The sequence below is a fragment of the Pteropus alecto genome, unplaced genomic scaffold (assembly GCF_000325575.1).
Source record: "Pteropus alecto unplaced genomic scaffold, ASM32557v1 scaffold79, whole genome shotgun sequence".
In the NCBI taxonomy this organism is placed as follows: Eukaryota; Metazoa; Chordata; class Mammalia; order Chiroptera; family Pteropodidae; genus Pteropus; species Pteropus alecto.
Window position 1 is genome coordinate 20,706,327 of NW_006494612.1, and position 22,784 is coordinate 20,729,110.

Below are 22,784 nucleotides of genomic sequence, written 5' to 3' on the forward strand. Positions count from 1 at the left end.
AAATATATGGAAAGTGATTTAACTTCATAAGAATCAAAGGATGCATATTAAAATATGATTGTAACTTACCAATTGTAGCAATACCTTTTAAAAATAATATTCAATGATTTTAATGTCGTATCTACATTGCTTCTGATAATGTATTTTTTTAGTCATTTTAGAATGGAGTTTGATGTGATCTCTAGCAGTGTTCAGACATGAAATAGAGCCACTTACGGGATTCCCAATATAAGGACATAGTCTTGTGGAAGAAAGTTTAATTCATAAATATGTGTCTCACACTGCCTTTTAAATAGTAAAAATATTGTGAAAACCCACAAGTGTTCAAAATTAGGGAATAGTTGAATAAGCTATACTAGTGCCTTAAATTATATATTATGCAATTATATATTATGAAAATAATATTTCTGAAAACTTACAGGACACATTTCCTATGTAAAATGCAAAGTGAAAAGTAAGAAAAACTATGTGCTGTTTGTTTGTAATTGTGTAAACACTTGATGTGGTCTGTCACCAAAATTAATAGTGGTTGTGTTAAGATAGTAGGTTTATAAACAAATTTTTTGTTCTTTAATCTTCAGATTTATCAATGTTCTTAACTTTTTTAATGACATGATTTAATTAAAAGTTTTAAAGGTGATTAAAAACTACTCGTTTTTAAAGATGTAATCTTCATTGATTCAGTCAATGGAGAGCTGAATAAATACTTTCATCTTTCATTTCCCCTAAGGTATTACTAATAGTGTTAAACTGGTGGTTAAAAGTGAGGGGCGTGGAGTCACTGTCATGGTTCAAAATTTGCTTCTATACTTTTTGGTGCTCTGAACAAGTGTCTAGGCTGAATTTCATTATCTATAAAAGTGGCATCTTAATGGTAGCTATCTCATAGGATTGTTGGGAGGATTCAGCTTAATATATGGAAAGTTCTTAGAATAGAGTGTAGGACAGAACTAGCCTCTGTAAATTTTTATTTATTTAATCTCATCAAAATTTTTGCCTACATATATTTATTAAATTAAATGTTTTAAAAAATTTGCCCCTTGAGTAATATTTTATAATAATATTATTAAGTGTTTCCAGCACCATGCTAAATGCTTTATATTGTCTTAATCCTCACAGAAACTCCATGAGTGAGGGTAAAATTATTATATTTTTTTTCAGAAATTTTTAGTGATTTGCCAAAGATAGTAAGGGGGACTAATTATATGAAATATAGAAGATCATGTATTAACTAGTATAATTAAGAAGTTTGGGGGATGGTATAATAAGAAAAAAATATCAAAACAAAATTCAGTTCATTTTGGCTAAGAGCAAGTTAGAAAAAAATCAACCAACCATAAAGATAGACCACCTAATTAATGTCTCATAATTCATTCCCTTGTATTTTTTTGAAGGAATAAATAAAACTTTATGAAAAATTAGATTAATTTACATAAAATGACATGTAGTGCTTTAGGTAAAAAAACAAATTCGATTAGAGAGTTACAGTCTTTGTCAACAGACCAGATTCATTAGAGTACATTAAATGACTACTGAAATCATTATGAAAATTAGCAAGTGTGATAAATTAAATTTATGAGATGGTTTTACAAGCTCTACTGCAACTCATAATTTTTTTTTTTTTGCTAAACAATAAAGTTACTGTAAATAATCCAGTGAAAGATCCAGAGCTCATGGCCAAAGCTTTCTCTATTTTGCTTTTATGGTCACTGATCTTTAATGTTTTTATTAGTAAACTAGATAGTACGTGAATACTTGGTTCATTATATTTTCATGAATTAAAAAGTAATAACAAATTGTATTTGAGATTATGATTTCAAAATTAGAAATAAAATGAAGTTAAGGAATAAAGGGATTTTATAGTCTGGCCATACAAATACACCTTACAAATAAAAGACAAGATGTGCAAACATGAGAAAAGAGATATCTGGTTCAACATGTAACAAGTTGACTCACTGAAATAAAAAAATATACATATATTACAAAGTTAAATAAAACAACTGTAGCAATAAATACTCAGGATTCTTCTTTTTTGCCTAGCTCTCATCAGATAATTTTAGATTTTGTTATGTGTGTGATGCTTACCAAAAGAAAATTTTAGATAATTCAGTTCAAAGGAAAGTTAAATAGTTATTGGTAAAATTTGAGAAAGCTAAGGGAATTTAGAAAAATCCTGTACTTGTTTATTTTTACCAAGAGGTCGTATCCTGACTTGGGGTTTTTACATTATGCTATTCTTATGATACCAGAATTTTTAGAATTGTTATACATTATAACAGTATTACCTTCAGAAATTATGATTTTCCTTCTTTGGATGTCTACAAAATGGACTTAGTCAAGAGATGTATCTTGGCTAAGAGCAAGTGTGAGAACAATCAACCAACAATAAAGATGATACATTTCTTTAATAAAAGCAAAAATAGTTGCTACAGGCAGGAGGACAGTTTAGTTTTAAATGGATAAATTATAAAACAAAATCCTGAAAGCTTCAATGGCCTTTTAAATACCATGCTATTAAGTCTGTTCTTAATATTGTTCATATTGAGTAAAATACAACAAAAATGATTATGTGTCTTATATTTACAGTAAGAAATAAATTTTACATTGCTACCCAATACATATGTGTCTGCAAAAAAACTCAAATTTTGTATGCAAAGCAAACTTAAACATTGCTTACTGTAAGCAATGTATATGTGTACTAATTCTATTCCTTCCATTCCAGTTTTTAAAAAGTTTTTAAAAATTATCTTCTAACTTGATTTCATAACCAACTACATATATTTTTAATATATGTACATTGATACTTGCAGTTTGAAAAAAGAAAAACTAGACTCTAGGTTTAGGATTCTCTTTTTACTATGTTGGTTTTCTTTAATTCTACCATGAAATATCCTAATTGGTACAGTTTTAACTGTTGGTACCTATATCACAGACCATAGAAAACTAGAACTAGGTGAGACCTTGGATAGAGATTATCTGTCCCTCCCCTGCCCGGTTTTTTTTTGTTTTTTTTTTTTTTTTTTTTTTAATTTTACTTAGAAACTTTCAAGCATATTTAAAAATAGAATCTTAGAATGAGCGTCAAGTATTCATCATCTCTTTCTCACTGGGTTATTTACATTTCCAGAGTACCAATTTACTAAGAACAGATGAAGATGGGCTAGAAATGTATTAGAAGTGGATTAAAAATATATATAGGCTTTCATTAGCATATTTTGTGGCTTCTGTTTAAAATTAGTATATTTAGTTCATGTTACTCTAATCAGATGTGGGACCTTTTCTTAGATATCTAAAATTATAAACAGCTCATCAACATATTGATTTGATTTTCCATATTAAAAAAATTACATGGGAAATGAAACTCAATGGCATTATAAAGTTCAGACACTGCTCAATACAGATGAGAACATTGCAAACTACTAGCAATAGAATTTATAAAGTTCTCACAAACTCACATGTCCAAAGAAGCTAAATAATTTATATTTCAAATATGTGTTCTCTGTGAAGATATAGCAAATGGTAGTTTTGCATGTATATGGAAGCCCCTGATCTGTAAAAAGGAGATAGTGGTATTCCATGCTGATTTGGTAATTATTTCTGAGGGCTTAGCTTCAGAATTGTAGGGTATCAGTAAATGAGTCTTTCAAAGACAACTTTAAAAAGAAGTATGCTAAGTGCTCAAATTATCTAGGGTCAAGGACCAGTTTTGTTTTTTTAAAAATTTGCCATTTGTTGCCAACTTATGCTTTTGTAAAATACAATAAAAAACGAACTATTAGAAAACTGATGTGAAAAATGACTTCCAATAAAAATCAAAATTCAGTAGACAAAATTACTTTGCTTAATTGGCATGCAAGTTTCTGAAGCAGTCTCTTAATTTTTTCAGCATAGTATGTAATGTGAAATTGACCACAAACTCAACTTTGGCACTGCTGCGAGTGGTTATATTATAAGAGTCACAAATATACATATACATGATGGATGAAAATATAATATTTTCTTGTATCATAAAGATTATGGCATGGGAGAGGGAATGGTTGTTAGTTATGCTTTAGATCAGAGGTTCATAGGCCAAATCTGGCTAAATATCTGCTTTGTAAATAAAGTTTTACTGGAACACAGCTATACATATTCATCTGTCTTTTGTCCATAACAGACTTGGGTATTTTTGACAGACTGTGTGATCTGCAAAGCCTAAAAGATTTGCTATGAGGTCCTTTACAGGGGAGTTTACCAACTCTGTAGATTTGAAAATGACAATTATGAATGATTGCTACTTATATAATACTTGTTTTTTTTTAACTATACTATCTTTGTTTTAATGCATTAAATATATTACTGTGTGACTTTTTTCCTCTAGTCACTGAGGTACCTCAAATAAATTTGGAGAGAAGTGAAGAAAATGAATGGATCAATAAAGATCAAAGAAAGAAAGGGAGAAAAAAGCACAAAGACTATCAACCCAACTATTTCCTATCCATTCCGATAACCAACAAAGAGGTACTATTTTTTTAAAAAAAGTATTTTTACTAAAAAGTTCTAAATTAGATTTAAAGTACACTAAGTGCTTGTAAGCCCGTTTGCTCTCAGCTGTTAAGAGTCTGGGTGGATTTAGCTAGGTCATACAGGGAATAGTCCTGTTTACATAATGGAATATATTTTTAAAATAATTTTGTAAAATATTATTTAGACAATCATATTTAAACAATAATTTTGCAAAAACCATTTGAAAAAGTGTTATGAAATGGTATGTCAAGGTTCTTTCTAAGTATTTGTTCACCTGAACAGAGGAATTAACTGTATAGAAAAAGAGACTTTTGAAGTCTCTGCTGGGAAACTAAACTGGAGTTTCTTGCTGCTTAGTCTCGTTTATGGTAATGAAATTTGCAACATAATTTCTTTAAAAATTACTCATTGTTGTACCAACTTAGTATTGCATGATAGGTTTGGAAGAAATCTATTAAAAATCTGAAAAATTAATGTGGTATGAATAATAGGAAATTAGATCAGCCAATTAACTCACACTAAGAAACTCTAATATGAGGCTGAGAGAGAAGACTACAATATCTAATTAAAACTGCTAGAGCAGTGAGGTAGGAATTGAAATGCCTTAAGAAAGACACTTCACTTGGAAAACTGACTGCCTTTACATCTTGGCCCAATTTAAGAGCTGGATCTGAGTTTATGTTTGATTGTGGGCTGTAATCTCTTTTACCAGGTACATTTTCAGGTTGCTTCTCCCCTTATTTAACTAAAATGTTTCTAGAGAGTGCTAATGAATTTTTAAAAAAATCAAATCAAATCGAAGTCAAAAAGATAAATACCAAAAGAAAAAATCTGTTGGGGCATTCTAGGAAATATCTAGTCTTTGAGATATAGTTTAAGGAGAGAAGACACATAAAAAGAGAAATTGTATTACCTAGCAATACAATATTTTAGAATTCGATATAATAATTACTGTACAGTAAAGAATTTTACTGGTATATAATGGTAGGTTAACTGTAAAATAGTCCTTAAAAGTGTTTAGTTGACACACAGTTTTATGTAACCAACTATTGTATGTTAAAATCCTTGTGAGTTATTTGGATATATTTTCTTTGAAATGTAGGATCATATGTACATGGTAATTAGAAAAGAGCAGGAAGTCAAAGGTGCTGCTGCTTAATTGAGCAGACAGAAGCCGGGCCCTAAAGAAACTGAATATGAAATAGGAGAAGTGACTTCTCCAAGGACCTGTGATTTCTGGTCGGAAGAGACTCTAAATTCCTTATTTTGATTTGTTGCTTAGAGATTGTTCGACTGCAGAGCTATCCGTATGGAAGTTTGGTAAACAGTCCTATAAGTTGCTTTAATTAGGCCATTCATTTTATCTGAACTTCACACTTCTGTTCTTGGCTCTCACGGTAACCTGTTCCATCCTCTCGTAGCCTTGTCCTTGCTTCTCACCTCTTCCAGTGAAGAATGGTGGGGTAATTTGGTGTGGCAGGGCAGGTCAGGAAGGGAACTGAGAAGAAAGAGGGTAAAGAAATGTTTTCCTTCTACCACTAAGTTCAGGATTTGGGCCACCAAGGTGACAGTAGGGAGCGATGAGAGAGAACCATGTGCAAATCTTAGTTTTCACCCTGTAAACTGCTGTAGCCTTTGTTTCTGCTTCTCAACTTCTTGGAAGTTGTATAGAAAATGAGAAGGGTATGACAGACCTCGCTCAAATACCAGCTGGGACCCAACTCCTCTGTGGTTATTGGTCAGGTTACCTAATTTCTGCGGTTTCAGTTTCTTCAGGGTATAAAATGGAGGTGATAATGACTATTTTCTAAACCCAAATCCAGACATGTCACCTCCCTGCTTATATACTTCAGTATTTTCCCATTGACATTAGCATAAAGACAAAGTCTTTACCATATTTTATAAAGTTCTGTATGGTCTGGCTTTCTCTACTCCAGCTCTTGTTCCTTCCGCTTGGGCCCTTCTGGTCCTCCTTGAACTTGTCTGACTCAGGGAAAGCCTTCTCTGGCTGGGAGTTTTCTTTCCTCTCTTCTTGGCTTTGTTAATGCCAAAATCTCAGCTCAAGCCTCTCCCCTGTGACCACCCTCACCGGATCAACCCCCACTCTCCTCCCCTGAAAACACGAAAAAACTTTATAGCTTTCCTTTTGTCATTTGTCATCCTTGCAGTTTGACACTTGTTAGTCTTCCTTAGTTTTTCAGCTCATTCCCAGCACCTGGAACAACAGTGCTTGGCCAAGAGTAAAAACACAAAATACTGTCATTTCAGGGGCAAAGAAGTGTTTCTGGCATACTAAGTTACAACCGGAACATTTACAAATAGTAAATACAATGTTACAAATGCTGTTTTTATAATATATGTTCAACAGTGGTTTGTCTTCGAAGAGGTGGGGTGACTTGTGATAGTGGGGAATATGGGTTTCGAGTGGCTTCAGAACCAAATAGTTTAATATTTTCCACTCAAGAGACTTATTTGTAGGTAACAGAAAAGCTTACATACAAATGTAGGGAGAAGTAGGAATGGGACATTAGGAGATACATTTTATATCTTTTGTATGAGCACCTTTTTTATTTGTTTGTTTTCAAGTATCTGATGTTAATTTTCTTTTAAAACTGCTTATGAGCTTTTGTGGGAAGGCCTGGGAAAAGAAGCAGCATTTATAACATTGTTTCAATGAGAGACTGTATTCCAAGTTCCAATTAAGTGACCTGCAAACAAGCTTTTGGAAGCTAGCACATTCACAATGGGTTGTTCTACTTTTGGCCTCTACTTGTTGGCATCTAGTTTTAAAGAAAAAAGTATTCAAACTTACATGGATCTTCGATTTTTAAACACCTTTTTAGATGTTTTGAGTTCTTTATTAATGGAAAATCATGATTTCATATTTTTTAAAAATAGAGTTGGAAAATGAATTAGAATGGCTGCATAAAAATATCCTAATTGCAACTATATCAAAACAGTGTATCTCCATTACCTGCAAATACACATTAGTTAAAAAATAAAAATGAAGAAAAAATTTAATGGAGTTAAAAAATTTTTCTTAATTGGCTAGAATATATGTGCTCTCTTGTGAGAGGTAATACTACAGGGTAAATCGACATTAAAAAATGTAAGGGAACTATCGGAAGCTGGTCGTTAAAATGTTAATTTTTTTGTAAGATCATTTTTTATACTAATGAAAAAGTATGATTTTCTTTAGGGGGTTTAAAAAGCATTTGCTACATTTCTGTATTTTATCATTTTTTAATGCGAAAAATTGCTGGTCTTAGGAAAATATGAAGGTAGATTTTTGCATTCAGTTTCTGGGACGTGTAATTGTAAAAGTATTTGATATCGTATGTTAAGCACTTGGTAGATAAAGAAAATTCTCCTATTTGAGGATACTTTTTTACTTTTATTCCAGTTAATACTGTATCATCGAATTTTTAAGTTCTTTTCATGGTCGTAGACAAGCAAGAAAAATAAGAGAATCGAAGAAAAAATAAGAGAATTGTAGCAAATTGTCAAAAGATGAGTCCAAAGACATTTTTCTGCCGTGTACTACACGTAACATGCACACACTCACTCATGCACCAACTTTAAGGCATTTTCTTTGAACTCATATGCTTTGCGTCCATTAGAAAGCTTAAAAGACATAAAAATGCATTTTCTTATTGCTTATTTTTAGGCATGTGGAATATGGCTTAGTGGTGAGGTTTAGCAGATGGATGGCTGATTTATCCTCTAGCCACAAAGAAATTACTCAATGAATGACATATTTAAGAATTTAATAAAGCTTGTATTTTTAAAATTTTCTTTTAATGTCATATTTAAATATGACCCTAGAGATTAGATTTATAAAATGTGCATTGTGCTGTACTGCCCATAACTGAGGATTATGGTGAAAGATAAGCTTGAATGAATTTATAGAATTTTAAACAGTGGCTATGAAAATTAGTTTGTCTTGGCCTTTGATGACTTTGGTACTTTTTAAAATGGCATACAGAGAAGACTCTGAAGTATATTTCTTTTTATCTTTTAAGAATATAATTAGGAATAAAAAGCATTTAAAAAGTCTTAAGTTGATATCAAGGAATATATAAATAAATCTGGTGCATCAAAGCATAATTATAAATATATCACTTGATTAGATTAACTTTAGAATTTTCATAGGTTTGAAGTTAATCTTGCATTATAAGTACTGTGCAACTTCAGAGAAATAGTCTTCAAAGTGTTTTACAGTTTTTAATTAGCAACTTTATAAGCTACTAGATAATTCAAAGATACAAATGGTCTAAAACTACTTTACCATGTAGGACATTGCATGAAAATACTGAATAAACAAATGGATGGAATTTTTCGAGCATTGTCTTAAATTTTTATATAATTAGTATTTGAGCTTCGAATGAAAACTTAAGTTTTTATGAAACTGCAAATACTGTACCTACTAGATGCAAGAAGCAAACCTCCAGTTGTGGCAACCAAAATGTGGACAGGCATTTTCAAATGTCCCCTGGGAGGCAAAATTGCTCACAGTAGAGAATAACTAATTTTAATAATATTGGCAATGTCGCATACCTTGTATTAGACAAATGATACAGAGTTCAAAAAAGAGTTCATCTACCATGTAGCTTGTCTGCTCTGTAAGTTTAGCAACGCACATTTTATTATTCCTATTTTCCAGTCAGAGAAACCAAGACTTAGTGAGAGTAGGTACCTTGTATGGGGTCACTCACACCTGTGGTAGACCTTGGGTTAAATCCAGGATATCTGAGGCAGATCCAGCACCTTTAATTTGCATCAGCCTTTATTATATAACAGAGTTCTCATCCTAAACCATTTTTTTCATTATCAGTTAATCATAATTACCATTTGTACCAGCAAAGATTTGAAAATTTAATTATATTGTTTTGAGGTCTAATGTTCTGAGCACCTGTTGTTTACTTGATTGACAGTGGGCTCTTTCCATTGGAACCTGGACCCACTCGAGCTGCTTCGTTAATACCAAAGCCAATCTCAGCACTTCATTGCACTGGGAAAAAAAATTCTCAAAATTGAAATTTAAAATCATTACAGAGTAATACGGACTTATACTAGAGGCTTTTTTGAGAGGGCCAGTGTGTTCCATTATGTAGTATCAAGATTTCCTAAAAATCTCCTTTAAATGTCTTTTTTCCCCTCAATGTTTCATTTCTTAAGTCAGTACCCACATACCTGTCCCTCTCCTGTCTCCTCTTGAAAACAAATTGCTTGTAACTCTTATCTCATTGCTCTCTAACTGCTTCTCCTCTTTACCCCTCCTGGATCTTTCCCTCCAGGTACTGTCCTTATCTTTTCTCATGTGTTGCAATTTATCCTTTTCTCAAGTTTCTTTGCTGTTTTGGGTATATTATCTTGAAGGGAATTTTTTGAATCTTCCGTGTTTCAACTTATTTTCATAGATATACCAATATCTACCTCATTGGATTATAGAGAGGCTTCAGGAAACTAATGTATGTAAAATGCTTATTATATATTGTGCCTAGAATTTAGTGGCCAAGTAAGGGAAGTTACTGCTGTCATTGTTTAAATATTGTTTTTATTATTAATACCAGGCACTGTGGTAATGTGGCAGGATAGAAGAAATAAATATTGCCCTTGAGAAGTTTTTATGTTTTAGTTTTACCAATATAGAGTAGAGGAAACTGTGACTCTGTAAGATCTTTATGTACTATTATGTTACAAATATTTTCTTTATCAGGCTATCAGTATTCTTTGGTTGGATGTCATAGAAGTCACATCTTGCCTACAGAAATGTTACATTAGGTATTAATTGTGTAAATTCTTACCAGGAAAAGCCATTTCCTGTGTTGCTCTCTTCCAAATTGCAAGGAATAGAGAAATACTGAGGTTATTTTGGGTGATGTGGATTTATTGTAAAGATACATGAGAAGCCAGATTCCCATGACAGCATCTCATGATTTGCCCAGTCACATTCCTCAGATAATGGGAATGTCGTTCAGGATAAAACAGCTGCTCTAGTATCAGAACAGTCTGATGTGCTCCTGATTCCATTTTTTATCTTTGCTGTCTTTTTATGGTCTCTGCTTCTATTGCCAGCCCCCACCCCTTTCCTTTTCCCTCTAATTCTGCTGCCTCAGGGCTTCTGTGTGTTCTCTTTTCTTTGGGTATTGCTCAGTTTGCTATTTCGTATTCGAACTATTTTCCGGTACATTCACATTTAGAAGTTGACTAGAATTGGATCTAACTGGAAATGGAGGAGGGAAGAGGAATCATTCCTCTTCTTGTTTCAGAGTAGGAAGTGCAAAGGGAAGGCTGATGAGGGACCAGGGATTTGCCTGGATGGAGACCGTACGGTTTTTCTAACATATGCATTTGGACTTCTTTGCAACTCTTCATGGTTATGCCCCTCCTCACTTGTCTGGAAAAATGAGAGCAGTCATTGCTGTTGAGATTATTGCTGTCCTAAAAACTCTTAAAGACTGTGGAGAATGGGTTTTTAGACACATTCACTAGGGGACAAATAAATATTACTTTCAACAGAAATGGACTGTTGTCTGCTGGTTTGACCTTTCTGTGGCCGAAATAAAACTTTTTTTTAGGAAAGATCATAATTATAGTAAGTCCTACTGTGTATTCAAGACAAGTTTTTGAAAAGATGCACTGAAAGTTTTTCTATTCAACTAGTGACCTAGTCTGTAAAATAAGGGTGTTAGACACAATGCCCTTAAGATGGACAAGCATTGTGTGATTTTCTAAACTTATACATTCTCTTGAGCTTTCCAAGTCATCAGATGTTTGAGAACAAGTAGACAATTAAGTATTGTTTGGACGAAGAATCTTGACATTTCTAATTTGGGTTGTTGCTTATTTTTCTTCTTAATTTACATCTGCCATCAGGAAATTTTGCTCACATACTCTCTATTTTGTGTGTATGTATGTGCGTGTGATTAGGTTACAAGAGGAATTAAGATCCTGCAAAATGCAATAATACAACAAGATGAGCGATTGGCCAAGGCAATGACCAGTGACGGTTCCTTTCATATTACCCTGCTAGTGATGCAGTTGTTAAATGATGATGAAATAAACATGTGAGTAATGTCTTTCTTGAATATTGGTTTTCAGATTATTACTTTAATATGAGTAAATGTAGCAGAACCCAAAAAAAAACATTTAAGTTCTAAAGAAGTGTCCTTTATTATGATTTATTCTAGTAGTCGATGTACAGAATTAACTATGTAAATATTCTTTCTTATTTAGACTTTTAAGCTATGTTTTTGTTATCAAATGGTAGCCCTTGGTTATGCAGTTTTTTTGCCCATGTTAATTATGTAAGTACTCTGGAGTCTGACCATTTAGGTTAGGATTCCAGGTAAAGACTCTGGAACCACGGCGTAGCCACCTCTTAGTAGCTCCCTGATTTTAGTCAATATTATTTACTTTTTAAGTAAATGAAGAAAATAATAGTACCAATATATGTAAGAGTTCTTAGTATAGGACCTGGAACCTATTTTTATTATCATCGATATTATTATTTCTTAGAGCTTCCATTCCACGAGGTCAGAGTACAATTTAATTTTACCTCACTCATTCCTAGAATACCTGTGTACCCCAACCCCCACTGTCAGACCTGTGTCGAAGGTTGAGTGTAAGTCATTGACTTCTGCCTCCCAACCTGGAGTGGAGAAATCTTGCTCTTCCCTCAGTTCTCTTGGTTACTCTGCACATGCCATCACTCCTTTCCTGTTACCTTCTGTATAGCCCTCTGGATTAAGCTCAAACTCAAGCTATTTGGAAAATCAAAGCCAGAGTGGATTAAAAGTTGTTTTCTACCTTGACATATAGTCTCCTTAGGGAATGAAGCACAAGACTTGACGTTTTCCTAATTCAAGGGATAAGGAAAAGGGAAAGTAAAAGAGAGAAGATAATAAATTAGCAACTCAAAATACACAGCTATGTTATGATTCTCGTAGGCATGTCTTTTTTAATAGTAGAACCTCATGTCTTTGGAGATCAACACTTCTAATCTACTCCAGCCTGCTCTACCCAAGAGCATGTCTTGAACACCCTGCAGAGAGGACTGAAACCTTTTACTTGACTCACTTTAGCTGTTCACTTCGCTGGTCAGAAGAAAAAATACTCTGATGCTTGTAAAAGAAAAGAAGCCAAAGTAGATGTGATACAGAAGATAAAAGCCTGAGAGAAGAGTAGTGCCCTGTGTATGTTAGAATGCTGAATTAGGGTTCTCCAGAGAAACAGAACCAATAGGATGTGTACCTATATGGATATCTAGACATACTGATATCTCTATATGTCTATATCTATATCTACATCTATTTATCTATATATCTATATCTATACCTATATCTATATCAATGCGTATCTAAAGAGATTTTAAGGAATTAGCTCATGTAATTCTGGCAAGTCCAAAATCTGCAGGAGCAGTATGGCAGGCTGGAGCCTCAGGGAGAAGTTGATGTTGCAGTTGCAAGTTCGAAGGCAGTCTGGAGGCAGAATTCCTTCTTCCTTGGGGGATGGTTATCCTGTCTTAAGTTCAAATACAATCTTCGGGTCTGAACTCCAGGTTCAGAATTCTGTTTTCTACATGTATGTACTTTATAATCATTTTATCATAAAGAAGTCTGTCCTCCTTTCCTCCCTTTCTTCTTTCCTTCCTTCTTCCTTCCTTCCTTTCTTAACTTGGTAGAACTATTTTATTTAGCTTCTTTTTTTTTTTTTTTGCCAGAGTTGTCTAGTGAATTTCTCAATTTATAACCTTATGTGTGCTTTTAATTTGATGGTAGAAACATGATATTTGCAAAACTTTTTAACAACTATTAAATCCAATATAGTTCCACATTAAAAATTACTTGCTAAATTTGTAGCTATTTGATTTCTGTTTTTGTAGACTGAAGACAGTAGGGCCCCGGTGTTAGAATACTTGGATCCAAATTTCAGATCTGGCACTTGATATTTATTTATTTATTGAAAATTTTATTATATTTATTGAGATGACATTGGTTAACAAAATTATTTAGGTTCATGTTTACAGCTTTATATCATCTGTATACTGCATTGCGTATTCACCACTAAAGTAAAACCTCCTTCCATCGCTATGTATTTGACCCCCCTTTACTCTTTTTTACCTTTTCCCCATCCTCTTTTTCTCTGTTAACTACCATACCGTTATCTGTCTATGAGTTTTTGTTTGTTTGCTTTGTGTATTCATTTGTTACTTTCAGTTTTATATCCTGCATATAAGTGAAATCATCTAGTTCTTGATTTTTCCTACTTATTTCACTTAGCGTGATATTCTCAGGATTTAACCATGTTGTCACAACTGGAAATATTTCATCTTATGACTAAGTAGTGTTTTATTGTATACATGTACTGCATCTTCTTTATCCAGTCATCCGTCGAAGGACTCTGGTTGTTTCCATGCCTTGGCCACCGTAAGTAATGCTGCAGTGCACATAGGGGTGCATATATCTTTGTGAATAAATGTTTTCAAATTTGGGGGTAGATAGAAGAGGGATTGCTGGGTCATACGGTAACTCTGTTCTTAATTTTTTTTTAGGAAACTCCATACTGTTTTTCATAATGGCTGTACTAGTTTACATTTCCATCCGCAGTGTATTTTCTCTGGATACCATTTGCTTGGAGTATCATTTTCCACTCTTTCACTTTGAGTATATTTGTCCTTGCAGCTGAGATGTGTCTCCCGAAGGCAGCAAATGTTTGTTTTGTTTTGTTTGTTTGTTTTTTTGATCCGGTCTGCTACTCCGTGCTTTTTTATTGGTGACTTCAGTCCATTTACCTTTTGAGCAATTATTGATGTATGAAGATTTCCTGTAGCCATTTTGTCTTTTGTTTTCCGGTAGCTCTGTATCTCCATTGTTTCTTTGCTCTTATGTTTCTGTCTGTTAATTTAGTTTGGTGGTATTCTATGATTTTTTTCCCCTCTGTTTCTTCTATTTTTTATGTTACATGTCTTAGTTCTGGAGATTTTTGTGTGTGGTTAACATTAAGTTTATGTAAAAGGAAGTTTCATATATATATAGTCATTTTTCTTCTGAATGAGTCTTATCTCCATTCCTCTTTGCAAATTCAGGCCTTTACCTCCCCCCCCTTTTATGTTTTTGTTGTCACAAATTATTCCTATTTATGCTGTGAGTTCATTTCCTAATTGCTGTAACTACATTCTTTTAAAAATGTTTTTTCTTCCTTTAACCTCAATGTCATATTTTAGCATATAATACCCTATTCTGAATAATTATCACAATTCCCTCCTTCTATCTGTCTGCTATCTTACTCATAGTTTTGTATCCTTTTGTCTTTTTATTACAAGTAGAATAACCCTTTTCATTGTTTCTTATAATGCAGGTCTTGTGCTGATAAATTCCCTGAGCTTTTATATGGAAAAGTTTTTGTTTCTCCTTCATAACTAAGGGACAGCTTTGCTGGATATATTATTCTCAGCTGGTAATTTCTGTCTTTCTTGAATAATTTCTGTCTTTTCTTGAATATTTGATTCTACTCGGTCCTAGCTTGTAGGATTTCTTTTTCAAAATCCAATGATAATCTAATGGAATTTCCTTTATTAAGTTACCATCTTCTTTTCCTTGACTGCCTTAAGAATTCTTTCTTTGCCATTAATTTTTGACAGTTTTAATATAATGCGCCTTTTTGGATTGAATAATTAGGTGTTCTGTTTGCTTCTTGGATTTGAGGATCCAGCTCTTTCCATAGGTTTGGGAAGTTTTTGTCAACTATTTGTTTGAGTAGACTCTCTATTCCCTTCTTCCTGTTTTCTCCTGCTGGTATACCCATTATTCTTACATTGTTCTTTTCTGATGGAGTCACATAGTTCTTGTAGAGTTCTTTCATTTTTTTTTAAATCTCAAGTCTCTTCTTTCTGCCTTATTTCAAGATTTCTATCTTCAATCTCACTATTTTTTTTCCTCCAGGTGGTCAGTTCTACTTCCTAAGCTTCCTAGTTCATTCTTCATCTCTTTTATTGAGTTCTTCAGCTTCAGAATTTCTGTTTGGTTCTTTTTTAAAGTTGCAGGGTTTTTTTGTAAAGTACTCCTTTTGTTCATTGATTTTTATTTCTGAGTTCATTAAACTGCCTGAGTTTTCTTGTATTTCATTGAGTTTTTTTCAGAACTGCAATCTTGAATTCTCTGTCATTTAAATCACATATTTCCATGTCTTTAACTTTATTTTCTTTAGATTTTTTAGTGTCTTTCAGAGCTCCCTTGTTACGTTGGTTATGCATAATATTTGATGGATTATTTCTCTGCCTATATATTTACGGGAATGAAATCTTTTTTTTAAGGAGTGACACCTCAAGTAGGTTGATAACAAGAGGACTTTCTTTTGTCTTCCAGTAGGTGGTGCTGCAGCACAAGTTTTTTACTAATCTCTTGCAGTGTTCCAGCTTCTAGGAAAAGAAGTCTTCATAAACTGCTCTTGAAAAGATATTCTATTTAGTAATACTTACCATGGACACTATCTCCTTCTCACTCTGTAATTGATGACATCTCATTAGGACTAATATATTGATTTATGCTACTAGAAAGCTGAAAAACTAGACTGCATTTAGATCATACATATTTTTTTAAAAAGAAAAATGGGATATAATTCACTGTCTCTGAAAAGCCCTAACCTTTAGCGTGGCTTGCTTTAGTATATAGTTACATTTAAAATGAGTATCTTGAATTTTCCCAATTTACAGTAGATGAGCCAGATGTAGCTGTTCTATTTACATATAATTTAACTCATAGCACAGTGCAATGGAAATGTGTACACTGTGTCTTTTTGGATTAACATAAATCTAGTTCAGAAATACTGGCTTTAGATTGTGAATATGAAGGTATAATGAGAAATGTTGACATTTCCAGAGCTATTTTAAGTATTGTACATTATATTATGACAGAGAAATTAGTCTCGGTATAGAAGCTAGAGATGACAATCAGTTAAAAACTGTATGAAAACTAATGTAGAGATATGAAAGGTGTAGAAAAATACCTAAATTTCTTTTCACACATTTGACATATAATTGCTGATCAACAAATCACTGATCAAGATAATTTAGATTAATAGCGGTTTACCAGAAGGGTGTTTTAAAGTGCTTTCCATACTGTATGAATGTACTTATTCCTTTTTTTGAGTAATCACTGCCCTCTAGTGAGATTTTAATTTTTTCTCACAATAAAGTACCTATATCAAAATCCTCTTCAAGATGGAAGTAATGAATCCTAATTTAAAGCTATTCTAAATCTAGTAATGTCTAATTCATCAATATAGTAAACATTTATTTTTATAAAAAAAAAAATCAAGTACTTGAAACAGAATAGCCCTATAATGACATAGGCTAAACAGATATAACAAACTTACGTAGTTGCTGTTGGTGAATATAAACTTGTATTTTTGTTGCATCCAAGTATAGTAAATTATCTCATTATGGAGATTTATATTTTAAGAGATAATGTATATTTAGTTTTACCAGAGTGCCATGCAATTAATAAATACTGTGTGTTAGTACTTTGAATGAGAATCTAGAATTTTCCACATAATCTAATGTAAACTCTTATAGGTATCAGATTTCTTGGACTATTATTATCAGATTTCTTGGACTATATTATCAGTAATTTTTTCCAAAATATCCATGCAGTATTTCCTTGGTGAAAAACTTGGTGAGGTATAAAATAGTATCTTCCTTCATGTCTTTAAAACAATATAAATTATAATTAGGCAAAAATTTAATTCATATCTTGCATAGTTTTTGTTTAAAAATTAATATTTTAATCATATAGATTAGATTTTGTTTTTGTTTTAAAATTAATATTTTAATCATATAGATTAGATTCTGAAGGTATTTTGTGCTTTAAAATAATTAGTACAAATATCAAAATTTTATCTATCTAAAGCTGATTACTTTGTTTCTTGTTTGGTTTGTTTTATTATTTAATATGTTACTAAAAAATATATTCTTTCTTGCCAGTGGTATTGATGCTCTTTTGGAATTAAAACCATTCATAGAAGAAATTCTCCAAGGAAAACATTTAACTTTGCCCTTTCAAGGGATTGACACTTTTGGAAGTCAGATTGGGTTTGTGAAGCTTGCAGAAGGAGATCATATAAACCTACTTTTGGAGATAGCAGGTAAAACAAACAGCACACTCATATGAAATCTCATCTGTTGCAGAAGCAATCCTTTTTCCCAATTCTTATAATAGAGATGTAACATCTTTTAACTCTGGGAAGCCAGTATAACCTCACTTTAAAAGTGAGCTGCTTCAATATTTGCTTGTGTAGGTAAATAGCTAAATGAAAGGCCTGAAAAGTTATCCTTATTCTTTGACCTGAGGAATATTTTGATTCTGGGACTGTCTGGAAGGTGATAGGCTGGACTCAGGTGTTTTTTAGGACTTCCCTAATCATAAGTCTGAAGGATCTCAGTGTTAGCATGCTGTTTGACCTGCTATTCAATATTTAATAAATATTGAATGAATGAGTAAGAATCACAAGTTGCCCATTCAGAGGCTTGTGGGGACTGTCAGCCCTATTCCAGAGAGTCAGTCAATGAATCAGCAGCATTTTCCTCTATGCTCTTTTTTTCCCCCACCTGTGTAGGTATTCTCTGAGCAGAAGATTCATTGGTGATGGTACAAGGTCTCACATCCATTAGAGAACATGTTACTTTATGCAGCCCAATTGAAGGTGTTAGGGAAGTAGAATCAGAAAATTATATAACCTGCGTTGATCCAGAGATCATAGGTTGGGTGTTAGTCTGCAAACTGTAATCCATTTTTATTTTTATTTCCTTTCATATGTCAATTCATTTTATGTCATCTCATTTCAGGTTCAGTAATCCTTAGTTCATAACACTTATCATTGGTCCATGCGTGGTCTACTTCTATCTGTCTGTCTATCTATCAGTCTATCTTAAATTAATATCATAATTACCCAGGAATCCACCACTCAAAATGACAGCTAGGATCTTGGTAGTAATCTAACCATATGGTCCATTTCATTAATCCATCTCTTAGCCTTCCTTCATCTAAGCTAACCATCATCCTGAAGTCAATGTTTATTTCTTTGTGTTCTTCCAATGTAGATGTATTTTTAATCAGTATTAACCTTATATAAAGGATAACATGTTGTATGTGATCTTTTGAGACATACTTTTTAAAAACTTAATATTATAGTGTCTTTATTGCAGTTTTATAGTTGCCCATTCAAGCTCAACTTGTTTTGGGGGTGAGAGGGGCATGAGGATCAGATTTCATTTCATTGTTGGTTTTTTTCCTTTTGTGGAACAAATATATGTAAAAAAACAAACATGTAAACAAACAATATATATGAGTCAAGTAGGACCCAGAATTATCAACTGTCCAAGGAGAAGGCGACTCTAACAATTTTGGTGGCAAAGCGTTGGGCATCGATGCCCACAGTTAACGAACTCAGCTTGTTCTTTTTGACTGCTCTGGAGAAAATGCTAGATTTAGATCTTTTCTTTTTTAATTTAAATATCTCTGAACTCAAGAAACATTTTTGATTATTCATTCATTGTTCTTTTAAATAATTAAATGAGCGCTCACAACCTTAAGAATTTCATCCATTCTTAGCAAATACTCTCTTAAAGGCAGTTTCCGGTCTGGATAAAAGATCCATTGTGTACTAAAGAGTGTGAAATCTCTTCAGCTTTAATATGACTATGAACCCAAGGGTGTTGATTTGTCATTTTGGAAAAGGCCACTGCCCCTGTAACTCCTTTCTCGATGCCAGAGACCGTTGCTTAAATATACAAACACTTTTCTAAAAATTTAAGCAAAACGTTACCAAAAAATGAAAAATAGAGGGAGAACGATACTCTGTCCCCCTCATATAAAGCACTGTTTGTTATAGTTGCTTTTAGTCTTTTATGCATATATCATACTGTTGCTTTTGATTATAGTTTTTGTGGACTTTCATAAGAAATCTAAATATTTGAATATATATATGGAAAGTTTTCATTGAAGACTAGTTGGAGCCTCCATTTATATATTTTTCAGATAGTTAGAATATTCAATGTATAGAATTTTTGTCAATATTTTGCTTCATTAGATTTATTTTTCCAAGAATTCCTCAGGATTAGTTTTGCTTTTGTTCAACAGTATCGGTAAAATAATGTGATATTTATTTTTGTGTTGTATTTTATAAATGGTTTATCCAAATGATGTAGTCCAACATTTTAGAAGAATATATTCCATTGACCAGGGTACACAACTTTGCGGTAAACTGTGTATATGCCTATATAGGCATGTTAAAATATTATCGGTTCCAAATAATGGAGGCAGAGCTAGACTGACTTAATGGAAAGCAAGAGAATTTTTAAAGAAAATAAATTTAATTATTAAAGTATTGATAAAGAAGTTAAGTTTAAGAACATTGAGGTAAAACTAACTTGAAAAATACTGAAAATTGTAATTCATGAATAGTCTGATTTACCTAATTTTCATAGTTTAAAATGCACAAGTTAAAAGAAACATTCTTAAAATATATAGTCATTTTGAAAAAAAGACTGGACTTTAGACACTCGTATTTGAACATATTACTGAAAATTTGCAGGATAATGAGTAATTTAGAACTTTTAATATGTAAAATTGAAGAAAATTATTATACGTTTTGAACTAATAGAGTTCAAACCGTCAGGTTTTACCGTCAGTACTTCAATTATGCATCCAGATACGCTGCTGACTTATTTTTGGCAGATGCTGGTGCAGAGACCAAGCCCTTCTTGTACATCACATACATGTAGGTTTATGGTGGTAGCTGCTTGAGAGAGCTGGGAAGGTGGATGACTTCAGAGATTCTGTGTCTCAGCTTCCTATTTTGACCTTGAGTGATCCTGTTTTTCCACAATAAAACAGCATCGTCTTCTTTTTTAGCATTACATAGTAGCACATAAAGCTAAGAAGATATTGAACATTTGGTACTTATATGTCATTTCTCCACATTTTACAATTGCACTGAAAAGCTTTTTGCATAGAAATGAATATGTGATTTCTTTTTCAGTGAAACATAATTGTGTTAAGAAGTATGTGAGATTGAGAGATTGCTAAAAATTTAGCCTACTGGAATGGTGATAGTCCTCGCACATTTTTTTATAAATGAGAAAAGTACACTAGGTTAGCACGATTAAAGATTCCAAGTTTAATTATCTCATAAAAGGACAAATAAAAGGTTTTAGGATATTCATTTGAACATTACGCTTTCTCTTTTTTTGACTCTCATTTCCCCTGAAAGATGGAGAGAATACGTTCTGTGCTTTCTGCTCCTTGTGGGGAATCTGTTCGGTTGCTGGTATGTTTGGGCCTTTCTAGGCTGCTCTGTTACTACATGAAGTCTTGGACTTCTAATCACTGCAGGCACGTAGGCATTCCAGCAGCCTGCTGACCATTCCCCCTGATGTCCTGGGCTAGGCTGTCTTCAGGGACATCAGATCACCTTAGCCGGATTTTGTTAAGAACTAAGCAAAGACTAGTGTTTCTCTCCATTAGGATATCAGAATTACAGCCCTGCACATCGAGGACCATCAGAGCCTCTGTCGCATGCCCTTTGTACGCAGGCCCCTCCAGGCTCGGGGCCTCTGTACTTCCTTTCCTTTCTCACCTCTCTTTTAACGCTTTCCATTGTCCCTACAGGGGAGGAAAATTATTTTTCCTTCTACCCTCTTAGATTCTCCCCCAGGGACTCTGTAAAATTAGAGTGACAAAAGATTAAGGAGAAAAATGAAGAGTAGGACTATGTGCAACACACGTCACGTGGGAGAAACCTCAGTCGAGAGTAACTCAAAAGGGTGGTCAAAACTTGGGCTAATAGAGCATCTTAACAGAGGAACAATAAATTTATAGAAAAGTGACAAGTAAAAAGAAAAAAGGGTTTTAGGCTTTTCAGGGTGACAAACTGTGACAAGGTGAATATATTGGATGGAGAGGGGAGCTCTAATGGAGTAAGATTTGTTCGTTCAGGTCCACTTTGGCCATAAAACTTTCCCAGGAGAGGGGATTTGGGGCAGTCCTCATTTTACAGAAATGCCTGAATTTAGATAAGGGAAACTCTGAGAAGGTTTATTTCTACACCAATTGATTCCCATTTGCCTCTAGCTCAGAATAATCCTTATGTCAAAGCATATTTTGGAGTGACATATTCTGGTTCCCTGCATGCTCTCTTTTATTTTACTTGATTTTCAATCAAACACTTAAATGGATTTACTTTGTGCCAAATGTCATTCTAATCTTAGAAATATTCACTTACTTAATCTTAAGTCTATGAGGTGGGGACCATTATTATTACCTCCACTTTTCGTATAGGGAAAATGAGGCACAAAGAAGCCAAATAGTTTGGTAGTAAGTGATAGAGCCTCAAATCAAGGCAGTCTGGTCCAGATTCTATGCTCTTTTAAAATTTATTATTTATTATTATATAAGTGTGATGTATACATAAAAAACAGCATTAGGTACAGAGTAAATGATCAGTCAAGAAATGTTAGCTATTATTATCATCATCATGAAATAGTCTCCAAAAGCATTACTTTTACTGGTTGTATGATATTCTGTTCCATTATAATTTATTTTGTTATTCCCCTGTTAGAATGTTTTATTGAGGTATAACTGACATATTACGTTATATTAATTATAGGTATACAACCTACTGATTTAATATTTAATATTTGTATATATTGCAAAACGATCAGCTCAGTAGGTCTAGTTAATATCCATCAGCACACATAGTTATAAAATGTTTTTTCTCATGAGGAGTTTTAAGATTTAGTCTTTTAGCAATATCGAATATGCAATACAGCATTAATAATTATAGTCATCATGCAGTATGTTACATCTCCATGACTTATTTATCTTATAACTGGAAGTTTGTACCTTTTGACCACCTTCACCCATTTTGTCTGCCCCCCTTCACCTGATTCTGTGTTCTTAACCACTCTGCTAGTTTGCTACACTGTAAATTAGCAGGGGTGCTCTTTGACGAGCACCCCTTTACTTTCTTGTCTTAGCCGAAGCCTGCCTTTCATCTGAGATCACAGCTTCCTGTGGGTGAAGGTTGCCCATTCCACCAAACTCTTCATACCACAGTGCCCAGCGATGTCATCCACATTCTCTTAGTTCTCTGTAGCTTTGTCCCTGTAGTACCCTCACTCAAAAGTCTTTTCATATTGGTGGTTCATGCTGTCAGGTTTTATTACCCTCTACCCCTTCCTCTCACTCTCTCAATCTTCTTCTTCTCTCTTTTTTTTT

At 33.3% G+C, this 22,784-nt stretch overlaps 1 protein-coding gene across 4 annotated transcripts in view; it reads left to right on the forward strand.

Moving 5' to 3' along the window:
* The window catches only part of AKAP7 (A-kinase anchoring protein 7), a 134,815-nt gene that overhangs the window by 44,734 nt on the left and 67,297 nt on the right, over positions 1 to 22,784 (forward strand). For all 4 annotated transcript variants that reach the window (XM_025042455.1, XM_025042452.1, XM_025042454.1 and 1 more), the window contains exons 3-5: positions 4,361 to 4,500; positions 11,440 to 11,576; positions 17,492 to 17,652. In XM_025042455.1, coding sequence (XP_024898223.1) covers positions 4,361 to 4,500; positions 11,440 to 11,576; positions 17,492 to 17,652 — 438 coding nt within the window. The remainder of the gene's footprint in view (positions 1 to 4,360; positions 4,501 to 11,439; positions 11,577 to 17,491; positions 17,653 to 22,784) is intronic.